We start from the raw sequence: 26112 nt of genomic DNA, 5'->3' as shown, positions 1-26112 counted from the left end.
TTTCTGTAAGTTTAAACCAAAACAAAAATCTCAGATGTCAAAACAGCAGGATGTGTCCTGGCGTAGACCTCTGCACGGCTCAATCTCCCTGACTATTCAGTTCTCAACATCTAAATGCTGCCCTCAGTCTGAATTTACTGAACAGTGAAACATGAGATCTGTGTTATAGTCTCTAAATGGCCAATGTCTAGCATTGTACGATATTACCTTGAGACTCAAGCTCACCTGTGACACTGGTGTGACTTTGTTACTTTGTTGCTGTGACTAACGAAGATGTTAGAGGATGGTATGGCATCTGTTTTGGCCTTTCCCTCAAAATTGCTCCTGTCTTCTTGCTCGCTCAGAGCAGCGTTATCTTTATTGTACTGACTCAGTCCAGAGGAAACATCTTTCTTCTTCTGCTCAGAGCTGGGCACTGTATCTGAGGTGTCTGTGGTTTCCCGATGTCTTTCCTTCCGTGTGTATATGGATGAACGTTCCTCCAAGTTGGCATACCGTTCAGACAGCTCCCGCCTTCTCTCGGCCTTGTAGCGGGCGATACGTTCAGCTTTGGATTCCAGAGATGAGCCTTGCAAAGAATCTAGAGCATCCATCATCTCTCACTTCAGTTACACGTCCTTTGTCTGTGATATAAGCTACAATGTGGAAGAGTCCACAGCTCCAATGACTGATGGTGACAGTGGGCGTTCTTGCTCACTTCCTAGTGGACAACGAGTCTGCCGATACCATTCCACTGTTGAGAGAGACAAACAAAATGAGTTGCCTGTTCTTAAATTTAAAAAACGCATTTGTTTAAGCACTGAATGAAAAAACAAAAATGAAAATATGCGATTGAATAAAAAAAATAATAAAAATAAAAATAACAAACAGTGGCACAATCACTAACACACCTACACTCTAATCCTTCCTAAGGCACTTTTTTGTCAGCCTATATCTGTTGAATGAAAGCATGCAAAGGACAGAAGTGATCTAGCTGAAAGAAAACACACAGAACTCTAACACCTGCCCACATTGCTGTGATTCTCATATTACCCTTAACAGCCCCAGAGAAAAAGAGAGGGAGAGGGAGAGGGAGAGGGAGGGAGGGAGGGAGAGAGGGAGAGAGGGAGAGAGAGAGAGAGAGAGAGGTTTAACAAGCACTTTATTACTCTATGAACCTTACATCATATTACATTGATAATTAAAAAAATAAAAATAACAAATACTTTAAAAATTCAATAAACATATCATTTTGTACTGTACATAGTACCTCATTAAGACACCATACATCACAAAAGAAAACCACATTATTTGTCAATCTATAATAAGCAAATTCAATTTTCAGTCTTCCCTCTACCAACCGTCTAAACATCATTTCAGGATCTATTGTAGCAAGTTGTAGGCCTTTGTTTTTTCTTGTTTTCCAAATTGCCAGTTTAGCTGTTCCAATAAGATAATTTAGTAAACATATTTTCCTCCTCATTGGAAAACTGTATTTCATTCCCCCAATAAACACTTTATCAGAAAAATCCTCATTAAATCTTATAAACCAGGTCTCAAGTAAGCTAAAAAGGTCTCTTAATCTGCTACACCTTAAAAATAAATGTTCTAGATCTTCCTGCATCCCACAAAATCGACATTCCCCTACTACTGCTGGGTTCAGGTGTGCCACATGTCGGTCTGTAGCTATAGCCCCGTGAATAATCCTCCACTGTAGATCAGCAGTTCGCTTCTCTACAGGGGGTTTATACAGGGTCCGCCACCTGTCCCGCACGAGAAAGTCTGGTTGTAACAGTTCTGGCCATCTAGAAGCTTTTTGCCTCTTCAATGAATCTCGATGTGTGGTCTTAACTGTAATGCAGTATATTGCTTTCTTAGACACATCTTTAAAAAGGTCCAGCTGAGGGGTCCTGAAAGATAAAATCGAGTCTGCAACTTCACCTTCATCATCTTCATTTATTACAGGTGAAATTTTTATTTCTGGAAAACCTTGCCCAGTTCTCATGTCCTGCGTTTGTCTCAGTCCTATCCAAGTCCTGCAACTGCTTGGTAGTGCATTACAGACTTCTTCTTTCAGCTTTGAAACAAGACGCAAAGACTTTAATCCTGTCATCTCTTGAAGTGCCTCAATGGATTTCCAACCCCTCTCATCCAGTAGATGTCCAAGTTTCTGAACACCATTCCTCAGCAAACATCTCCTCACACTTATGGAGGACAACAGTCTAGTCTGGATCATTGGGTTAAAAAACAATGGTTCCTCTGGAGTCCAATGTCCTTGATCACCCATGTCCCGCTCCACTCTAAAAACAGTTCTCCATGTCTGTAACATAGATTTATAAAAGGGTGGAAGCTCTGACAGGCTTACTTCCTCTAGATTCATTAAAAACAGGTGTCTATCAAAACCAAGTCCTCCTGCCCGCTTCAAAAACGCACTTGCAGTTTTGGCCCATACCACATCTTTGTTATAAAGAAATCTCTGCACAGCTTGTATCCTAAAGGCCCGGATCCGACTCCTCACATCCACCAGGCCTTGACCACCCTCTTGAACTGGTAAATAAAGTGCAGCTGCACGGATCCAGTGCTGTCCACTCCAGAAAAAATTAACAAATGTCCTCTGAATCATGGAAATAAGTTCCTCAGGAGGCTCCATAGTAATAGTCCTGTGCCACAACATCGATGCAGCAAGATTATTGATAACCAGAGCTCTCCCCCTATAGGACAATTGTGGCAATAGCCATTTCCATTTCGACAATTTAGCAGACACCTTCTCCAGCAGACCCTCCCAATTTTTCTTTTGAAACTGGTCATTCCCCAAAAAAACTCCTAATGCTTTTAAACCATCCTGTCTCCACTGCAACCCACCCGGAAGTTGAGGAAAACCCATACCTTCCCATTTACCAATAATAAACCCTTCACTTTTAGACCAGTTAACTCTAGCAGAAGAGGCTTTTTCATATATTCTAATAGTTTGGTTTAAGTTTGTAATATCCTCTTGACTTTTTATAAAAACAGTTATATCATCTGCATACGCAGATAAAAACATTTTACAATGATCATTTGAATTAGGAATTACAATTCCTTTGAGATTCCTCCTCAGCCTGCACAACAAAGGTTCAATAACCAAACTGTATAATTGCCCAGAAAGTGGACATCCTTGTCTAATGCCTCTCGACACAGTTATTGGTTCACTTAATCCACCACCAGCTTTGACCAAAACAAAAACATTACAATATAACAACCGGATATAGGATATAAATCTGTCACCAAACCCAAAATATTTTAACACATTAAAAAGATATGCATGATCAACCCGATCAAATGCTTTTTCTTGATCTAGAGATAGAACTCCCAGATCAACATGATAAAACTGATTAATGCTAGTTATATCCCTTAATAGAAAAAGATTATCCATTATAGATCTTTCAGGTATACAATATGTTTGATCATTGTGAACCAACAAATCTAAACAGTGTTTAAGTCTATTTGATAAACATTTGGAAAAAATTTTATAATCTGAGCATAACAGAGAGACTGGTCTCCAGTTTTTGAGAAGTCCCAAGTCCCCTTTCTTTGGAAGCAGCGATAAAACTGCTCTACGACAACTTATGGGAAGAGTTTCACTTCTTATACTGTCCAACAACACTTCATAAAAATCTTGTCCTATTATTTCCCAAAACTGTTGATAAAAATCTATAGGTAGTCCATCAATTCCTGGGGAACGGCCAATATTCAACTGACGCATTGCATCTGTAAGTTCTTTGAAAGTGATTAGATTGTCCAGTGCCTTTTTCTGTTCATCCCCGAGCTGAGGTAAGTCCTTAAGCAAATCATCAACACTTTCAGCATCACAGCTCTCAGCACTGTATAACTGTTTATAAAAGTCTCTTGATAAATTCCTCATTTCATCTGGATTTGATGTTACCGATCCATCCTGACGACGAAGGTGACACATTTGTTTTTGATTAACACTTTTTCTTTCGAGATTAAAAAAGAAAGCACTTGGAGCATCCATATCTTTGATAGTACAAAATCTTGCCCTTATCAATGCTCCTTTGGCCTGCTCTTGTAAAAAAGAATTCAGTTCTTGTTTTTTTCCTTTTAACACATCACCTTCATTATTATTTACAAGATTTTTTTCCAACAACTCAATATCCTTTTGTAAAGTTTTTACTGTCGTTTTGATCATATTTGATGTATTAAAAGCATAATTCTGACAAAATAATCTTATATTCGCCTTTCCCACATCCCACCATTGACAAAGATTCTCAAGCAAAGACTTTTTCAACTTCCAATTACTCCAAAACACTTTAAAACTTTCACAGAAATAAACATCATGCAATAATTTGACATTCAAATGCCAATAATAATTGGATTTTAGTGTCTTTTTTACATTTAAATCCAAAGTAACCACATGATGGTCTGAAAAACCATTGGGATAAATACAGGCGTCAATGACTCTATTGTTCCACATTTCTTTCATATAAAACCGATCCAGTCTTGCACCACAAATTCTGTTGTCACACACTTTCAACCATGTATACCGTTTCACACTGATATTTCTTGTTCTCCATACATCTATTAATTGATATTCATGTATAACATTTAACAGTGTATTACTTGATTGACTATGAGGCTCTTCCCCATTTCTGTCTACTGTAAAATCTGTTGTGCAATTCCAGTCCCCACCAATTACAAGACACACACTATCATCATACTTCTGGATACCATTTCTTAATTTCATAAAAATATCCTGCCGCTCAGTACCACTATTAGGGGCATAGACATTAACAACACAAACATATTTCCATCATACTCAATTTCTATTAGCAATAATCTACCTTCAACAATCTGTTCAACATTTAAAATATTAACATTCATCTTTGCAGAAAACAAAATGGCTACCCCTGCACTATTATATGTCCCATGGCTCAAAACAAACTTGCCTTCCCACCACATACCCCATTCAATTTCATTATACTTATCAGTATGTGTTTCTTGTAAAAAAGAAACATTAACCTTTTTAATTTTAAGAAATTCTGAAACCACTGCTAATTTACCCCTGTCTCTTCCCCCATTAATATTTAGAGAACCCACCCTCAAAGCATCCATATAAGAATAGAGATATAGAGTGAGTAAGGACAGGAAAAAACAGCAAAGTGTAAAAACCACCACGTGATATTTAATCATTTGAATGTCTTTGAGAAACAAGTTTATCTTTTCGCAGTTTTGTTACCATCTTCTTTAATCTAAACCTCTTTTTCTTATCCAGGACCTCATAGCTGACCGTTCTTTGCAACAACAATACTGTCGCAATGAATTTCTCGGCATCCGGAAAAAAATCTGACACATCAACAGTCTTACCAAAAGTCGTATCTAGGAAATCAATTATCTCTTGTAAAGTATACACGTCTCCCATTAACTGTGATCCCATATCAGAAATCTCAGAAAGCGTATCATCATCTTTTATCTCTGTGTCACAACTTTCTTCACCCTTTGATGCATCAACGTTAGCACTCGCCACTTCTTCATATACCTGGTCACTCACAACATCGTTCATTACATCATTTTCTCTTAATTCTGTTTCAGCAACCATATTTTCATTTTGACTATCATCAGTAATGCTTTCAGCCTGATTAACAACTTGAGTGTCACGTTCCTCCACAACTGGAGGCAGCGTGTCCTCTGAGGCATTCGCCATGACGACCGCAGCACTCGGCCCAGCATTTACCTCACTAGTGCCAGCCTTATGTGGGCATGTTAGCCTCTTATGACCAACATCCCCACATTCAAAGCATTTCATGCTTCCAGCATTTGCATAAATCATATATGCCTTTCCCTCGTACATCACTCTAAAGGACACGTCTAAATTCGGTTCATTCAAAAACATGAACACCTGTCTTCTAAAAGACATAACGTGTTTTAACGCTTCATTTTTACAGCCGAGTGGAAGCGTTTTTATTGCACTAGCAAACTTTCCGTAACGTGAAAGCCCTCGCTCAATTTCATCGTTCGGAATAAACGGAGGCACGTTAGATACAGTTGCCCTAGTAGTTGGCGCAACAAGTGGTGAAACAAAAACAAATTCTCCACTTACCACAATTCCATTGGTTATCAGGCGGCTAACTTGAAACTCTTCCTTCACAAAAATGACCACAGCTTTATTCATACGAGACGCCGATGCAATATTCTCGTACCCGATCTCCTCTCCAACAGCCATCAACACATCCTCCACAGTCACACCGATCACAGGAACACACCTGACGCCGTGACGAAGGGAAACAGGTGGCGCTACCCCATCAGAGAGGGACGCCATCCTGATCCCAAACAAAACTCCACAAAAATCTCACAGAAAATAAATGTTACTATCCTTTTTTTCCATTCAAATGTTATAGAAAAACAGGGAGAGAGAGAGAGAGAGAGAGAGAGAGAGAGAGAGAGAGATGTCTCTACTGAAGGGGTTTTTAAACCTCAGCACTGCACAGGCTGCAGTGTAATATCATACAGCTGTAAATACCTTTTTAATTGATTATTAAATAGTTTAATTAAGGTTTATACATGCTAGTTTCCATGACAGAGTTCCAGATAAATCTTATCATTACTACTGTCAGTTTGCTAAGTTTCAAATGATTATTAAACAGCAAGCACAAACTATGCAAAAGCGGCAACCCTTTCGGCAAACTCAGTGTCCAAATTCACCCTCTCATTTTCATTCACTCCTTCAAGTGGACTACAGTATATTAGAGGAGCAATGTTGGGAATACTGAACAAGGGTATAGAGGGGCGATTTCGAACACAGCCTAGGTCTTGATGAGCTGTAAGAGGTGTAAGATGAGGGAGAACTACAAAATGTGCAGTGCTGGGGGTCCTCCAGGACAGGTTTGAAACCTGTGCATGCATAGGCTGCCTACTAAGGAATCGTTCACAGAGAACAAATGTTTGTGTTAAAAAACAGCTAGACCAGTATTTCCCAACCACTGTGCCATGGCACCAGTGTTGCAAACTAATTTTCAGGGGAAGTTGCTAAAGGCAGGTTGATTTGTTGCTAAAAGTTGCTAAATGACGTTGTGCTGTCATTGCGTAACCATGACGCAAAACTGCGCTATTGCCTAGAATCCACATAAAAATAGGATTTGAAATATGTTAGAGTTTTTTCATAAAAAAATAATATAAACATTTTATTTGTAAAATATAAACAACATCTTTATGAACAGATATTTTTTTGAACAATTACATTTTATTTATTTTGCAAAAGCAGCAACTAGTAAAACTAAAGTTTGCACAATCATTGTTATTTAAGCAGTGTACTGGTCTTAGGTGTGCTACACTCTAAGAAAAGTTTGTAAAAATAGGGCACAATGTACTGTATTAAAATGAAGGAATTATCCGTATTGATTATTCACAGGTGTTTTACCTGTGTTTTAAATTACTCATTGCATTGTGTTTTAGGGTTACACAGAGTTACAACTTAACATATAATAATTTACCAGTACACAATTATAGGTACAAGCTAATAACATGCTGTATCATAAATGAACAATTATTATCGAACAACTGCAACTTTCGACTTAATTCACATATGATGTGTGTACTGTTCTTCATCTTTCTTCAGCTCTCCCCATCTAAGTGTACATCCAAGTGTACTCAACTGTGCTATTTGAGACAGCATGAAATATGAACTAAAATGTGCTTTTAATGCACTATCTCTGTATTAGGAAAAGGAATTTAGATACTACTTATAGTATATTTGAACCCATAGTGTACTACAAGTGGTAGCTAAATATATTTTTTAAATACAGAGATAGTATATTAAAAGCACATTTTAGTTCATATTTCATGGTGTCTCAAAATAGCACAGTTGAGTACACTTAGATGTTCTTAAGATGATCTTAAGTAGTACTAAAGAAGAATTTTTAGTATATTAAGTACAAAATTAGTGCGCGAAAATAGAGCACTTTAAGTACATAATAGAAGTGTACTTTTTTTGTCACCTGGGTCTCTGGGTCCTGATGTGCTGCTTGACTGGCTAGCTGTTCAATGTTATCCTCTTTTTGTGTAATTTAGATGAAAATATGCACCTTATTTATTGTTTGAGTCACCTTTCAAAAGTTGCCAAATAAATTTTAAAAATGGCTAAATAGCTAAATTTGTTAACACTGCATGGCAGACAGGTTGTCAGGTGTGCCGTGGAATATTATCAAATGGCAAGTTGATGAAAACGTAATGCAATACACTTACTGATACATAGATGCGGCCGTTCAGTGACTGACAAAACATATCATTCATAAAATGTTAACATTATAATGACACATACACGTGGCAGACCATATATAAAACCACAATACCAATTTTGATCACACACTGTTTAATTATTTTTAAAATTTGAGGTTGTGTCCGATGTGTAAATATGTTAGCTACCTATAATGACGTTATTGTGTTCATACCTGACTTAAGGTCAAGTTTCACATTAAATGGGAGTAATTCTTTTAATATAATATTCAGTTTTAATAGGCCTATGCCATTTGAAGTAATGCATGTTTGTGGAATTTTGGTATTTTAGAGTTGGTGTGCCGTGGGATTTTTTACTTATCAAAACTGTGCTGTGGCAAGAAAAAGGTTGGGAAACACTGAGTATATACATAGTTCATCTGAAGGTAAAAGAATAAGGGGTCATGAGATGAAAGTTGTTTTTTAACTTAACACAGTCCCTAAAAATGTGGTGCTCATGGCAAGATGCAAAAAAAAAAGTCTATTTGGAATGTTCTGCATAGCCAGCAATTTATGGAGAATTTGGAGTGCCATGTTAATAAATAAACCTTTTTATTTAAAGTGCTAATAAGTAAGCAGTAAATAAACAAATGGCTATATACAGTATGTATCAATGTCCAATGGAAATATCTATATATGAAATGTGTAATTTCATAAATGATTTATATATTTACTGATAATTTATTGAAAGAGTTATTTATTATTACGGCACTCTAAATACTCCATAGCAACTCACATTTGTTTTCAATATAGCTTGGAGTTAGCATCTTGTACAAGCTAATGTTTTGATACTCTAATAAGTATAAAATAATTACAGTTCTATCAATATTTCTGAGAATTTAATGCATTTTTCTTGGTCTCTACATTCTCTGCCCTGTCGAGCTTGTTGCAAAAGGTATCTTAGCAGGCAATTTAGCATCAGTGTGTGCTTGTGTATGTCTGTAAACACAACTGTGGATGATGGAGGCTCAGATGTTGCTATAAAAGTCTATGAATTATGAGCTGGTGAGGGTGTGTTTGTGCTAGTGGAGGTTTGGGGACATGAAGAGAAGTTAGCAAGGCACTCCTGGATTCCTGATGCGGGGCACAGGGGTTAATGGGCCACATCTGGTACCTCACATTTAATAGCTTCCACACAGAGCAAGCACAAGAGGGAGAAAGGCAGAAAGAAACAAAATGAATGTAACAGGGAAACAATAATTGAAACGGAAAGAATTAGTTTGTGAAAAAGAGAGCAAGGCTAATGGTGATGAAGATAAGAGTATTGCAGGTGCAATAATGAAATGATCATGGGACAAAGGAAAACACATGGGAGGAGGTTGTGGAATGACAGGGAAGAGGAACAAGGTAATAGTGGAGTCACAGATGAGATTACACCATTAGGGCCCGAGCACCGATGGTGCTCAGTCAATTCTTCTTCTTTTCCAAAATGAATCGCATTTTTGAGGGCCTAAACATGCTTGAAAACTCATGAAACTTTTTAATCAATTTTTTTAACTGCCTATTTTGGGGCATCATTAACTATGCACCGATTCAGGCTGCACGGCCTAAAGGTTGCAGACTTTAGCCTCCTTTTTAGAGCGTCTGACTCCCACGGCGGAGACCCAGGTTCAAGGCCCGTGCGGAGCGGGCGAGTAGGACCTGGGTAGAGGGGTTACATTGGTGCTGTGACCCGGATGGGAGTGAGGTTTAGGGGGGTGAGTGTAACGGAGGCCAGCTAGTAGTAGCCGTGCAAGTAAACCTCACTCCTTTGATCTCAAGAGATGCTCTAGCGACCGACACTTGAGACTGCGGTCTTTAGCCTCCTTGTTAGAGCGCCCACCTTCCATGCGGACGGGCCCGGGTTTGCGTCCTGCTTGGAGCAGGCAGGTGCGAACTAGAGGGGCTACACTGGTGCCGTGACCTGGATGAGAGTGAGGTTTAGGGGGGTGAGTGTAACGGAGGCCAGCTGTGCGAGTAAACCTCACATCTCTGATCTCAAGAGATGCTCTAACGACTGACTCTAGGGTTGCAGCCTTTAGCCTCGTTAGAGCATCCGACTCCCATGCCGGAGACCCAGGTTTGAGGCCCGCGCAGAGTAAGAACTGGGTAGAGTGGTTACACGGGCAACAGGAAATGATATGTTTCACATTGTGATAAACTCCTCATAGAGATTTAACCAGAACCACATCATATATGGTCAGTCTAATCTTAAGACCTTAGCGATGTTAAATTGCGAAGGTCTTGAGTTTTTGCTGAAGGGTGTGTCCATGGCAGTCTGATGTTTCACCACGAAAGAGGAAGCTGTTGTAACTCAGGCATACAGTGTCCGATCTGCCCCAAACTTCACATGTGTGATAAGAGTCCTGGTCTAAAGACATCTGCCTTTATTCAGTTAGTCATAACACCACCTGCTGGCAACAGGAAATGGCATGCTTTACACTGTAATTCACTCCCAGAAATACCATTTAAATATGCCTCGAAGTACCAGACATACTAGAAACATGTTAAATCATGCAACACTTGGCTAAGTGCTAAAGTATGTGATTAATGCCACGAAACAGGAAGTTGTTGTTCTCAAGCATACAATCTGCTCCAAACTTCACATATTTAAAGACCCCCTGTGGTGAAAAATCAAGTTTTTAATGTTGTTTATATGTATATGTAGTGTTTTTAATATGCTTTTAGACAAACCATGTGCAAATTCATAAGTTAGCACCATTGCGGAGTATTTAATGTTTGAAACCGCTGTAAACCAAAGACAGTCTAAAACCCGCGGTTTGAAATGACTGCTCTGAAGCAGGAAAGCCTCGAGAGAAGCCAGGTTATCCCCGTATATACTCGGTTGTTATGAAAAATTGTGTAGATTTAGTAATATAGCGAGTCTATTACAATGTTATGATGAACTATAAGCCTTTCTCCACTGACGTTCTGAGTTGTTTAAAGCATTTGTAAGGATAATGATTGTTAGAAGGCAGCTGTCTGACTCTGAGATAAAGAACAGGAACGTGTGTGAAACATTAGCAACACATTATTAGCCGTTTGATAACGTAGTCAAGCAAAAGGCTAATCATATTATTCATATTAATTAATGACAGAACCGTCACAAGGGCTGTGCAAAGTGTGAGAGCACATAGGAGCTTGCGCCAAAGTAAAGTGACAGCTGACGAAGTAAAGCCAATAAAGTTAATTTTGTCATCCTTTGAAATATTTTAATACTATAAAACATAGCTAAAACAATATTGCTCTGAGCGTGTACATATGTCAGTCAGTGTGTCCTCGCACGCCAAGTTCTGAGAGAGCTATTCAGTCGATTAAATATTCTGATTTTGGCCGCCTCTGGAATGGATCAAACCATAGATATTAGCATACCTGATAAGTTCAAGTAAATACGCTGGAAATCCGCGCTCATTCAAGGATGTGCATTTATTTCATGTATGGAGAAGGTACGGCACCTGCAGGATTTCATCTGAATGTTTTTTAAATCTGAACTCCAAAAAGCAACAAAATTGTCAAACATCCATTTACCACATATTCACAGAGGGAAACGGCTGCTTGTTCTCTCAATACTGTCTGTTTTACTGAGAAATCGCTTCAGGTGATTTAGTGAGAGAGCAGTTCAAACAAATGCAAGTGGATTCAGACTGTTTTGCAAAGGCGTTTTACCAATTCATAATTTAAAACACAATTTAAGCATCAGAAATTAAACTGAATATGCGAAGCAAGCTTTTTTCTTCAATATCCACAACAAATTGCTCGTCACTACAGCAACACTAGACTCTCAGAGCTGGTATGAGCGAGTGGAGGTGAGGCTAATTTGCAGATTCATTGAGCCGTGTATATTAAATGAGGCAAGGTTGTAGAGTGACATTCAAGCTATTTTAAGGCATGAAGAAATTTTTTTCACTTGAATATTTTTTTCAAAATATGTCATTTTGGTGATCAAAGATGAGTTTTAAGGTATAAAATAATTGACTACAGGGGGACTTTAATAATAGTCCTGTCTTGAAGACATCTACATGGCAATATTCAGTAATAGTCAAAGCGCCACCTGTTGGCAGCAGGAGGTGTGGCATGTCTAAATTACTTTGCCATATTTGCCAATTAATTTGCCATATTTCTCCTGTATTTACTCGCTTACATGCATGTCACCCACTATTCACTCTTTTCCTAAGGCCAATGGGTGGCGGTGAGTCCAGGTACGAGGGCCCTTTCATCGCTGCTTGCAGCTTTAATTCTGAGAAGAGCTGTAATCTCCCATGACAAAAGATATTTGCAAAAATTTTCTCTATTTCTATTGTGAGTGAGTTTTGAGATATTTTAATATCTAAAGTATGCTTTTATGGTATCAAGGGTATGTTGATGCAATGGTAAGACATTATAACATCAAATTTCTAATAATAATATTGTGGAAAATACATCATCACAGGGACCTTGAGCTCCAGCCATTGTGTATTTACCTGGACATATATCAAGGTCTGGTTACAAAACATGAAGTAGTGAAAAATAAACCCTACCCTTAGAATCCCTGTAAAGCAATATTAAAATATGCATTCTGAGTTTGTCACACCACAGAAAAAATGTGTTATTAATCATCCAGCCAAATTTGAATGATCAAAAAAACCACCAAGTAATTGAAATAAGTTATCAAATCTTGTTCTCAAACGCTGGGGGCGTGTCTGCTGTCGGCTCTGAAATCACGCCCACTCGCGAGAAAGTTGTCTCTCTCAACTTACTTGTCTAGTAGTGAGTCAAACATACTGATGCATATAAACATAAGAGTCACGTTAGAGGGTTGCAAAATTTAGTAGAGTTACTATGGACTACCTACTAATTCTAACAAGCACACAAGGCAACTTGCACTCATTGGTGGGAATGTACTGCCGATTGTGGCACCAGATGTTGGCGCCACGAGACGGGAGGATGAAGGCCGGGACAAGGAGATAGATGTCGAAAAAATGTTGAACATCACATGACCAAACCAGAAAACTGGTCTGATTGCATCCGTTTGTCAGAAAAAGTGTTAACAGCAGTATGAACTGAAGGCATATCTATGGACTTAAGGTATTCAGCGAATCTACCTAGTTCACATTGTTATAGGTGTTTTATTCTATTAAATATCTAAACGTTAGTGTGAAGAAGAAAAATTAAAAAAGCTTTTAAATATCAATCTGCATATGCGGGGGACATCAGTTATGCTCATCTTTGCTAGCTCCTTTTAAGTTATCTTGAATAAAACAGCTAATTTTTCATATAGCACATACAAAAGAAATTGGAAGTGATCTAATCTGTTTTATAGAAAACGGAAGTTAGATTGCGCATAACCCCATGACACTGATACGGCGGGATGCAGGGGCGCCACTAGGACGATTGAAGTTAGGATGATTCTAAGGGCCCACGCACTTTTGGGGCCCGTAGAGATCGGTTTTATTAGTAGTAACAGTCAGTGCTCGAAGTAGGCCGGTACTCAGTAATGTTTAATTTTGCATGAGTGGTGCGTGAATCACCATAAGTGCGTTCACCAGTGCGCTCCAAAAGTGTTCAAGTCCCCCTGAAATCAAAATTGAAGTTTTTTAGCTTTTAATATGAATATGTTAGCCTTAATGTTATGAATAAGCTGGTGTGTTCCAAAACAATGACAAAATTCGCATTTAGGAGATATAAGCATTCAAAACTTAAAAAACTCTCACTTCCGCTAAAATGGATCACAGATTTTCATGACATCACATCACACTTTCAAATGCTCTCTAGAATCTGAAGTCCCGCCTCCTCGTACACTCTTACAGACGCTGGAGCAGCGGCTGAAATCCGTCACTTGCTCACACATTTACTAGTTTCTACATGGTGGATGGAACATAGTGCACTATATAGAGAATGATTCAGACAGTGTAAACATGCTTTCCTTTGACACGAATGAAGTCCGTTTTCGCGTTAGTGTCACATGAACTGCCGCAATGCAAGCAGCACAGTCTGCTCTGGTCCAGAGACATGAGAGCACAGAGCGAATCATATGCGCGAGTCGGCATAGACCACAAAAGGTATCGGACCCATTTGAATTTGATAGAATGCTATATATTAAAGCGATATAAAAGGACATTCGGAGGAGAAACGGTTAGAGATTTGAAGGAAACAGCTTTTACAGAGTCTAACGGCTCTGGCCGAGCTGTAACATAAACGAAATGCTATTGGCCATTTTAAAAAAGGTGCGGGGATGTTCGATATATCACCCTGTCTTCCTGTTTCAGTTGAAATTACGTCAACACATTGAATAATGCTGCGTGTTCCAACACTCTTCAGTGGGCCTTTAAGATTTGCACGAGCCGCTCCTATGCAACGCTGATGATAAAATGTGCAACCCATTTGGATTCTATTGAGGATAGTAAAACGCTACAGAGAAAGTCGAACATGATTTAAAACAGCCACTAAAATGACTGATGAAAAGAGGGGAAAACAGCATCCTGCAAGCTTTTTAAACTTCTCATGATGACCACATTTACTAGAATTTATTACATTGTTTTAATTGTGGCACATTTTGACTAGTTGTAGAATTTATAATAGATATTAAGGAAATAATTTTTCAATAAAGATTTATATTACAACTGTGGCATGTTGTAGCTATAGTTTCTAACTGTGTTGCTATTTTTCATAAATGCTATAAAAAGAAAAAGAAAAAATGGTCTTACCTGTAATTATGTCCTTATTGTAACCAATGCTATAGTTAATTACAAGAACTATGTTACTTTTAAGGCTGAGTACAAGTTAGAAAGAGCTTTAAAATATGGACCTTCTTGAATTTGACTAAACAATTGGTTTTGGGAATGGGTGTGGTAGGGGCCCCAACCTCACATTCTTTCATAGGGCCCAAAATTGCTAGCGGCGCCCCTGGAGGGATGAAGGATGTTTACATCGCTTATCTTCAACCTGCTGAAATGTTCCTATAAATATATTTCCCTTAAATGTGCATTCTAAATAATAAATAAATGTTTTTCCCAACCAACCAACCTGCCACAGTCCAGTGCTCGTCTTTATGAACAGTGTTTTTCTCTTACTGATATTATTTCATACCTGAATTTACATTTTTAAAATGAATTTGACTGATGAGCTCTCTTACGAAAATTAACCATGGTTTTATTATTGGGAAAAAAAGAAAAAAAAAATGTAGTAACCATATTTTTTTTCATGGGTTGATTACCGCTTGTATTAACAGTTTTACTACAAATACCATGGTTGATTTGTGGTTACCATGGTTTAATTATAGCCATTGTTTTTTTGGTTTTACTTGTAGTAAAACCATGGTTAATTTTTGTAAGACCAGTATTTAAAAAGATGAATAAATGCGCCTTAACTGCCTTAAAGCAATTTAATGATGTGTTAAGTAATCTTAATCAGAAATGCGTTGACAGCTCGACTGCTTTGAATATTATTAATTTTGACCAATGTTGTGAATTGCATTCAGTGAAATGATTTTCAATGAAGAATGATGCAGAATAATGACTAAAATATTTAATTCAAATGAATAAATGTGTTCATTCTGATCTTATTCATCTGATCTTATTCATCAGGTCTCACACTCACTGCAGCATTGCCGTTACCAAGACGAGCACTAACACTGTGGTGAAATAATCACGTATGTTTACTTGCCACGGCTTTCTCAGATAAATTCTGTTCACAGCAATCATCAAAATATCTCTTCTCCTGTCTCTGAAAATGTCCGGATTTTGAAATTATCCCATGGATGCTGTTAATATCACATTGAAAATATAAATAACAAAGAATCGATGCACTGCTTCAACGAGCACTTCCGGTATTCGGTTCCGCTGTGATAAAGGTCTATTGATGAAAAACTGTTTAACTCAGTAGTTCACAGTCTTTGTAATGTGTTTCAGCAATACATTTGTAACATTTGTAATGTGTTTAGAAACAATTCTCAGAACTGACTTTGCAGGGACTTTAAAGTTAACCTATTGCAAGGGAGTAATTCCCAGGAGAGGAAAAACGGCTCACGTTGGCTCTATGATTAGAAGTGTGCGTAATTCTACAAGCCATCTAGGGGTTGTGTGTTCCTTGCTATTACCTATAAAGGAGTGCTAAAACCAAGAACACACTTGTCTGGAAAAGTACTGTTATTTTATATAATCAAGAGCAGAATACTTTAAAGATATGCAAAGACATCAGCAGCCGGAAGTTCTGTGCTTACAATGCGGGAAGTCCTGCAAACATTTCCTGCAAAAACAGCACGAGTGATTGAGCTCTACAGTGTTCTCTCTTTCTTTCTTTCTTTCTTTCTTTCTTTCTCTCTCTCTCTCTCTCCCAATATGACAATTACAAGTGAACTGCACACAATAAAAACTTTCCAATACAACATTTATAGTAAATGAAGTGTGTGTAATATAATAAGGATTTGATAGCCAGAGTTTTTTAATCACCAGAAGGCACAGAATCAATGTGCGAGAAGTTTAAGACAGAAGAAAGAAAATGGCCTTGAAAAATAAGTTTTGACTGATTTTAGTACAAAAGACCTTAACAAGGAAATTATCCTTGATTAAGGAAAAATATTAAATGGTATTAAAAAAATGCAGCTTTTTTTTTTTTTTTTTTTTCCAAAAAATAAAAACAGCTTCTGACCAAGTACAAACATAGCTTGCTCCTTTTCCTTATAAGTTACGCAACTGAGTAATCAGTGCTTGTTCAGACAAGCAAAGTCAAAGGCATTACAAACTCTTTCAAAAGACTGAAGAGCTGAGAAATACACTGAATATTTCAAAGGCTGAATGGTTTCTGAAAACACAAACTGGGTTCTTCAAAGACTCAGTGGTGGAAACCTAGTTATACAATGTCCAAAGCTTTATTGATATTTCACAAATAGTGACATCACATCTTTGATTTCAAATAATAAAGCCCTAAAAAACTGTGCAGATATTTGTGACCTTTGTTCTCTGAAGTTACAACAGAAGAGAGAGGAAGTGTTGCCTGAAAAGCAGCTTTCCTTGTAATATCCTGAAATTACATAGTAACCCATGTGCTTGCCAAGTACAACCATCAGGCCTACATTTAACAAAATGTTTGGGAATTTATATCATTGCATAAGCAGCTATTTGACAAAACTAACAGCAGGGAAGAGCCATAAAAGCAAAAAAAAAAAAAAAAAAAAAAAATTATATATATAATTCAAGTAAAATCAGAGTGATTTTCGACCTTTTTTTATGTTATGTTTTTGGGCATTTTTGCCTTTATTGGATAGGACAATCAAGGAGAGACAGGAAGTGATAGGGGAGGAGAGAGGGGCACAAGATCAGGAAAGGGTCAAAAGCTGGGACTCAAACTCAGGTTGCTCAAAGAGCCGTTCAGCTATATGTCGTTATATGTTCTCCATAAATCAAAAAATCGATTAAGACTCGGGAACATGTTTGATTGATTGATAACATTTGTTGTATATGTGCATGTCACCTTGCTCTGCTCAGTTATACCAGGATTATGGAGTATGGGCACCCATTAGCAGAAATAAAAATTGGTTGGAGCACGGACTACAAGGCTATGGCTCTGACTGGTGCAAACATGATTTTATAGTCCCCCTACAGTCAATACTTTTAACCCTTAAAACTCATCTTTGATAATCACGATGACATATTTAAACTTTTTTTTTCCCCTGTGAAAATAATTTCCTTATGCCTTAAAATGGCTTGAACGCTATTCTGCACCCTTTCTTAATTTAGTACATGTGGAACGATGAATATGCAAATTGGTCCCCTCCTTCACTTAATCACACCAGCTCGGACTTACCTGATCCACTCGGTCAACTATAGTAAATGCTACACAATGGCAAGTGAAAATATTGATTTAATTCAGCAATATATGTTTGACCAGAAACTGATTCAAAAGAAGAAAAGGAAGAGATCTCAAATTGAGATGAAAGACAGCTTTTTAGTAATTGTAAAGGGAGTGGTCTTTGCACACTTTCTAGGCTATATTAGGGCTGGGTGGTATGACGATATATATCATAACCACAGTATAAAATGTCTGTCGTTAGAGATTTTGCTATATAATGTATATTTGTAATTATATACGTGTATTGTACATGCACTATTGGCACTTAAATGCATGAATGAGAATATAAAGGGCGGGACATGCTTGATGTTAAAGAGAGTAAAAAAAATAAAAAATAATAAACCTGAGCATAGAAAGCAGTGAAACAGAACTCAATGTGGTGTGCTGACTGACACACAGCGTAAGCCGTAAGCATGCAATCGTGAATTCAGTTCTTATTCACATCTTATTGTGCTTGAGTGGTCGAATACATATGCAATTATGTCAATTATTGTGTGTTTTGTCTAAGTGACAGCAGCCTAATATACCTGCTGCTCTCTGTTATTAATGTAAATCCAAAAAGAGAAATTAACTCGCTACTCCTGACTGAATAACTTTTTTTAGCTTTAATAAGAATACATTTTTATTTAATTCATACAGTGAAGACTTTTTACATTTGATTATTAAATTTCTGTACTAATTCTAACTACATGTTAAATAAACCTATTGTACCTGAAAACAATAACTCATTCATTATTTAATTCATATTTTTGTTACATTGTATTTGTACTATTGTTTTCAATTGTTATTTTTTTCTATTTTTAATAACAAAAATGAGATAAAATAACTATATAGTGATATATATCGAAATAAAATGTTATCATTATCGTAAAATGGTCATAACGCCCACCCTATGTATAATCCATTTGAATAAAAGTTGACACAACAGTAATTGATATGATTAGCCTTTGGTGTGACTACATTATCAAACAGCTAATAATGTGTTGCTAATGTTACACAAACCATGTTCCTGTTCACCATATCAGAGTCAGTTTCAAACCACATTTTTGAGACCGTCTTTGGGACACTGCAGTTTTAAGGAGAAAATACAGTGTTGACTGATGAATTTGCACATGGTTTGTCTTAAAGCATATTATAAACACCACAAAGACATGTAAACAACATTTAAAACTTAATTTTCACCACAGGGGGTCTTTAAATGTAATCCTGTACCACTGAAGATTAGCTTAACTCCAAGGCTCAAACACATTCCTGTTATCTGTGATCCTGATATTAGTGTACGTCTGGGCTAATCTGACATGAGGCTAAATCCACTGACTGACCTGCTTCGCTGGGTGTTTATTTGCTTAAAAAAATGAGCACCATATTGAGCACTAGCTGACATACAGAGTCATTGTTATGTGTATGAAGGCATCCAAATATTTGCCTAAACAGATGAAGAACCACACAGGCTTTATATGGTTGTATGTGAATGATAAATCACCATGATTAGCAGACACAGGAAAGGTAAAGGAGTGTCAGTTTTCATGCTGACAGATTATTATTATTTTCAAAGCTTAAAGGAGTAGTTCACTTATGAATTAAAATTTCCTGATAATTTACTTACCCCCATGTCATCCAAGAAGTTCATGTCTGTCTTCAGTCAAAAAGAAATTAAGGTTTTTGAGGAAAACATTCCAGGATTTTTCTTTATATAGTGGAATTTAGTGGGGAAGATCCAAATTGCAGTTTCATTGCAGATTAAAAGCACTCTACACAATCCCAGACAAGGAATAAAGGTCTTGTCTAGCAAAACGATAGGTAAAAAAAAATGTATATACATTTAACCACAAATGCTCATCTTGCACTAGCTCTGCGATCCACCACGCATGACGTAATCACATTACAAAGGTCAAGCTTGACGAAAACAGAGCCAGTGTCTACAAAGCAAACGTGCAAAGATTAAGTCAAATGCCCTTTACAAAAAAAGATATTCATATTGGACGATTTTGAAGTTGGAAGAGAAAATTAGATTCGCCTACGTCACGCATTACCTTTTTAACATAATGCGTGGGGGCTCGCAGAGCATTTCAAGTTAAAAATTATATAGTTTTTTTTTAAATAACCGATCGTTTTGCTAGATAAGACCCTTATTCCTCGTATGGGATTGTGTAGAGCCCTTTGAAGTTGCACTGAAACTGCAATTTGGACCTTCCACTCGGTGAACCCCACTGTAGTCCACTATATGGAGAAAAATCCTGGAATGTTTTCCTCAAAACCTGAAGAAGGAAAAACATGAACATCTTGGATGACATGGGGTTGAGTAAATGATCAGGAAATTTTAATTCTGAAGTGAACTAATCCTTTAATCCTGTGGGTGGAATTCATTGTGCTGAATATTTACAGCTCAAGCAAAACTATTTCTCTCAAATGTAATGGCTGGTGTCAATACCATGCTGTTGCCATAAAGTTGCCATAAAATCAAAATTGACAATACTTTTTTTTTTTTTTATAGAATGTTGCAGTGCTCATTATAAATGATTTATCTGTGCATATTATTATTTTTTTTTACCTGTTAGCGTTCCACTGTACCACCTGTGGAACAAATACCATTCAAAAGAAACCTTAGGAATGGCTAAGGGGGTAAAAAATCATATGCCCTCAAAATCTTTAATCAAAAACGTTAACCTCCCCTCCCCCTCAAAACGATGTCTGTTCTTTTCATTATGAATGTCTTGGCGGAGGGTGTGGCTAAATATCCTCCACAACTAACTGCAAACAGGAATTTAGATCTGCCTCCATTTAATTAGCAACACTCAACTTCCTACAATCCAATTAATTCCAGAAGTACGAAATCAAATCCTGGCCTACATTTTTCTCATTCCAGAAGCCATTTCAATTGGATATACAAAACAAAGAAAAGAAAGAGAGATGTAAGAAAAGAATATAACAACTTTCATGCCATTTCATGAGGGAGGGGGGTTGGATAAAAATCACAATTCCAATTTAAAATGCTATTTTCTTCTTTTTTTTAAATAAAAAGTTCAGGTTTGCTGTGCTTGTTTGTGGGGCTGCACAACTTGGCCAAAAAAATCATATTGTATTTATATATCAGTATGACAGCAAAATAATAATAACTATTATTATTTTTGTTATTATGATGACTACATATTCACTCTAAAAATGCTGGGTTAAAAACAACCCAAGCTGTGTTAAATATGGACAAACCCAGCAGGTTGGATTAAAGTGCACCTATTATGCCCTCTTTCACAAGATGTAATATAAGTCTCTGGTCTGGTCAAGTTTCAGCTTAAAATACCCCACAAATTTGCCCCTATTTGGGGGGTGAGCAAAAACATGCCTTTTACTATATTACTATATTTAAAAAATAAATACAAAATTGGTTGAAAAAAAAAATGGCTGGGTGAAAACAACCCAATCCCTGGGTTTGTCCATATTTAACCCAGCATTTTTTAGAGTGTACTAATCTGGTAAAATGGTTGCCACACATTTTAAGCCACCCACACTCATAGCAGATGGAAAGATGAGTGGAACAGCATTTACTGCGAATCAAACCACTTCGAGACACCAAAAACAGTTACCATGAGCTTAACGTGTGCAAATGAACACTGTGCTGCATTTCACTTCAAAATGCTCAGAGCATACATTTAATTAAATAGCAGCTTTTGGATTTTGATAATCACACAAAGCCATTTCATGATTTCTGCTTTATTTAGATTCATCGTACAGCCTTCTAATTAACTTCTACAAGGCCCACTGTGTAACATTTTATTAGGAAAGAAAGAGGATACAATGACTCTGCTGCAGATAGGCCTTGAAATACCATTCAGAACACAAGTTCTTTTAAGACACACCCCCGTATGACACAGAAATCCCGCATGCTCTGTGAAAGTGTTTTTTAAATAGTGAGAGTATGGCTGTTTGGTGAGTGTGAAAATGTGTTTAATCACCGTGGGTCAGGTGACAGGCTGCGTGGAGATGAGGCACAGTGTGCATTGTCAGTGTGTAATCCAATAACATTATCTGACAACTAACTTCTTAGGCATGAAACAGTCCACAGCAAAAATGGCACCAGCACCTTACACTGATCAGATTGAGAAAGCTGCAATACACACCAACAGCAGCCACTTGATGGGTTTGGAGGAAATATGACTCTCATTAAACACACACTTTCTGATAGAGCTTATGTAACTTGCATATGCAATCTGTCAAATAATCACTTAAAGGTGAAAAAATGTTTCAACGAGGTCAACTACAATGACACTTGAATGAAATTAATGCTTATACAATGTTCATGATAATGCTGAAAAAAAACAAAACAAAAAAACATTCTGTATACTGTATTCTCACTGTGTCATGCAAAGAAAACGGAATTAATTCAAACTATAGTCTCACATAGCCAGATTAATATACTTATATACTTTCTCAGAACATTTAAATATAGTTTGAGGAGTATTTTCCATGACATTTCTCAAAGGTAAGGTCCTAGTGTGATTAAGCATTTTCCATTATGCCTCATGTCAACATAGACAGAATGAAACTGCACTGCTTTTCTAAACAGAGCCTGGTGTTCAGTCTTTTGTCTTCACTTTCCTCCATCATTTTCACACATACCGGTGCCAATCTAGTCTCTAAAAGTCATGATTATTGAAAAAAAAAAAAAAAAGTTTCTTAAACTGAACAGTAAAACTACAGAGAGGTTTAACAAGATACATTTTCCCCTCAAACTAGGTATAAGCCACATTTACATCCACTCTGAGATGCTGCAATAACATACTACAGAGGAAGACACTGGCTGACTTTCCTGCCCTTGTAGGGTACTGTCCTGTTCGCTACAATCTCTGACAAGTCAGGCATGAAAAAAAAAATACTTAAGTCAATGTGGGTTTCACCTCATTAGGACATATTGCCTCTGTGTTCCTGTTCATTTCACTGAGCGATCACAAACATATCCCTGTCAGATTATTTTTCATTGGATAAGCACACAGAGACGCCGTAATGAATTGTGACAAGCAACCAGAGTAGGGAGAAAGATAACAGGCCTTGTTTTAATATGGCACTCAGACGATATTACACAGAGCTGTGTGTGTTAGGTGGGGTTTCACCTCGGCCCGATGCCGGACTGATTCCAGCTCATGATGCCGGCATTCCAGCTCATTTGTTTAACAGATGGGTTTCCCAGCTCACTCAGCAAAGATTTTTTTTTTTTCCAAGCCTGAAAACTGGAGACTCTTTGGAAAAAGTCTGAGAGATACAGATCGAGAGAGAATAGGAAATTGTATATGGAAAAAGAAACGGGAGCAGTGGAGAATGAAATACTTTTTTTTTTTATTTTCACAGTAATGGGGTGTCCCAAGACCCTCTGGAAGACTGACAGACTGCTGGGAGAAAGAGAGGGAGATGATATATTAACTGATCTATTCCTGATGATAAACTGATATATTCCTGAAATAAGAATTCCATAAGGAAGCTTAGCAACTGTGGTACTGGCCTATGTAATTTGGTAATTTTTGTAGTGAACAGTAGACAAACAGGTCATCTGACACTCACACGCACTAAGAAATATTTGAGTCCATAACTATTTTGGCACCTTATGTGATCAAAATCACAACATTATGCACAAGTAAACAATATCGGGCATTTAGTTGGCTGCACATCTTTCCACATAATACTTTGTCAACACAGCTGGAAACTTCTGTAAAAATATCCTTTAGCTTAAATGTAGATGCCCAAACACATGTAAGTATTACACAAACACAGCACAATGTGACAAAAGCACAGATGCATTTGAAAAACATGGGTCTAGATTTGTATACAGCTGTAAACTACGTGGCATTATGACATCAGAAGATGGATGATTATTTAAAGTACACGGGAACAAAACCATCTGGGCTGCATGTTACAGCTCTATCACCTACAAATCATTGAAACCTTGGTGACTTCTCATATTAACGGTGAATTTAAAGCACTGAGATAGGGAAGTGCATTTGTTTCACAAAAAAATTACAGTACAAACATTACAGCATATCCTGCATTTCATAATCACAGTTTTATCAGCATGACCTTGATGTTCACTGGCTGTGAATCTCTCAACACTCAACAAGACTCCTTTAACAGCCACCTTTAACATCAGAGATGGGCAGGATGGCAAATTAGTCACACAACAACTAGTTACTTAGCAATAAATGATTTTTGAGAATTTTCATCTCGAAAGTCAGCCCTTCATGCTGCTTGTCAGACTTTACTGACTCAACTGTTGTCAGACTTTAAAATTTCTACAGCAAAAACTCTAAGACTAACTATATAATATAAAAGTTCAAGCATTATTAAAGGCGAGTAAATGGTCAGTAGTAAAATAAGTAAACAAATTACAAGCAACAGCACAAATAAATACAACAAAACAAAGACAAATGAAATTTATTACATTTTTAAGGGTTTTCTAACAGAAATTTTCAGGTAAGAAATACTACAGAAATTGACTAATCAAATGCAAAATAACTGCATAGTTTTCACTGTATAAATTAAATGTAGATTAATCCTTATTAAAGCTACAAAAGTTATTCAATCAAGTCTATTTTTATTTTGTTGTTTTGATTAACATTACGGACACAGACAGCAGCAGGCATGCTGTCACTTTATGACCTAATCTACAGACCTTATACCAACGCACATTCATTCTTTCCCAATCATTTACATTCACTTAAAATATAACCAACTTTGTTTATCAGGATACTCACTAAGAATAGCATTCAGGCCGTTTAAGCATGAGAATACGCGAAAGAACAATTTGGTACTCGCGCATTGTCAGTCAAACAGTGCACAATAGACCCTTTTCACAGACCACCAATTCCACAGTTATCAACATCACAAATCTAGTAAAGTCTTTCATATTTTCATTTAAAAAAGTTAACACTTTATTTTAAGGTGACGTTGTTACACGTTACTACATGTACTTTTTTATAGTAATAACTGTAAATTATGCATAATTACAAGTAACTAACCCTAAACCAAACCCTAACTCTATAGTAAATACATGTAGTTAATTAATATTACTCCATATTTGAGTATGTACAATGTAACTACATCACCTTATATATTGTGTTATATTCTAATTTGTCACTTTGCTGTTGATTGTCATTTCTGTTTATTGCTTCCAAGTGCAAGTGCAACTGCAACTGTAATGTAAAGCGACCTTGAGCTCTGGAAAGGCACTATAAATAAAACTTATTATTATATTACCTTGTCAGTAAATGACAAAAAATTAATTAATGCTGGTGTGTGAATTAATGTGGGTGGTTGTAATACAACCGCTGAGGAGTGTATTGCTGAAACACTTTACAAAGACTGTACTATGTACTGAATTGTGGAGATAGACCGTTAAACTGTTGTTTACCAATTCTGTGTTCAGGATTTTTTGGGCGGGGCTAAAACGGTGGCTCGATGACGCACTGGAGCCACCTAGCATGGCCCCGGCACTAACACGAGAATACTACACTGTATTAACATCAGTGGCTCACCCGTGAGTTGCTGTCACTACCGTTAGTTATACAGCGTTATGCCTTCATCACGCAAATGCATATTACTGGTTGCGATATTATACAAAACAACTCGGTCTCCTTATTTAAATTTCCTAAAAACGATGATATGAAGAAGAGTTGGATTAATTTTGTGAAGAGCCATCTTAATGGAGAGCTGACAATCACCACCAACACGGGCCTCTGGAGTGATAATTTTACACCAGATAGTTTCACAAACTTTCATCAGAGGCAACTGGGACTCACTGATAATCCGCTGTTATTGGTGAATAGGGCTGAACCAACTATCTCCCACCTCAACTTTCATCCTCCCGTCCCGCTGACAACCGATGAAATGGGGCTGGACTGACTATCTCTTGTCCTGGCCTTTATCCTCCCATTTCGTGGCGCTGACATCTGGTGCCACAGTCGGCAATACATGCCCACCAATGAGTGTAAGTTGCCTGGCTTGTGTACTTGTGTTATAATTTGTAGGTAGTCCACAGTATCTCTACTAAATTTTGCAACTCTCTAATGCAGGGGTGGGGAA

At 37.3% G+C, this 26112-nt stretch overlaps 1 protein-coding gene across 6 annotated transcripts in view; it reads right to left on the bottom strand.

Annotated features, from left to right (window-relative positions):
* Positions 1-26112, bottom strand: part of svild (supervillin d) — a 162806-nt gene that overhangs the window by 98038 nt on the left and 38656 nt on the right. For 5 of the 6 annotated variants that reach the window (XM_048179492.1, XM_048179490.1, XM_048179491.1 and 2 more), the window contains one exon: positions 226-733. In XM_048179492.1, the coding sequence (XP_048035449.1) occupies positions 226-596 (371 nt within the window). In that variant the 5' untranslated portion in view covers positions 597-733. Of the gene's footprint in view, positions 1-225; positions 734-890; positions 993-26112 lie in introns of those variants that run through there. The other variant, XM_048179493.1, reaches the window with a different exon arrangement.

Source organism: Megalobrama amblycephala, unplaced genomic scaffold (genome assembly GCF_018812025.1).
Source record: "Megalobrama amblycephala isolate DHTTF-2021 unplaced genomic scaffold, ASM1881202v1 scaffold201, whole genome shotgun sequence".
Lineage (NCBI taxonomy): Eukaryota > Metazoa > Chordata > Actinopteri > Cypriniformes > Xenocyprididae > Megalobrama > Megalobrama amblycephala.
This window is presented reverse-complemented; position numbering and strand designations above follow the sequence as displayed.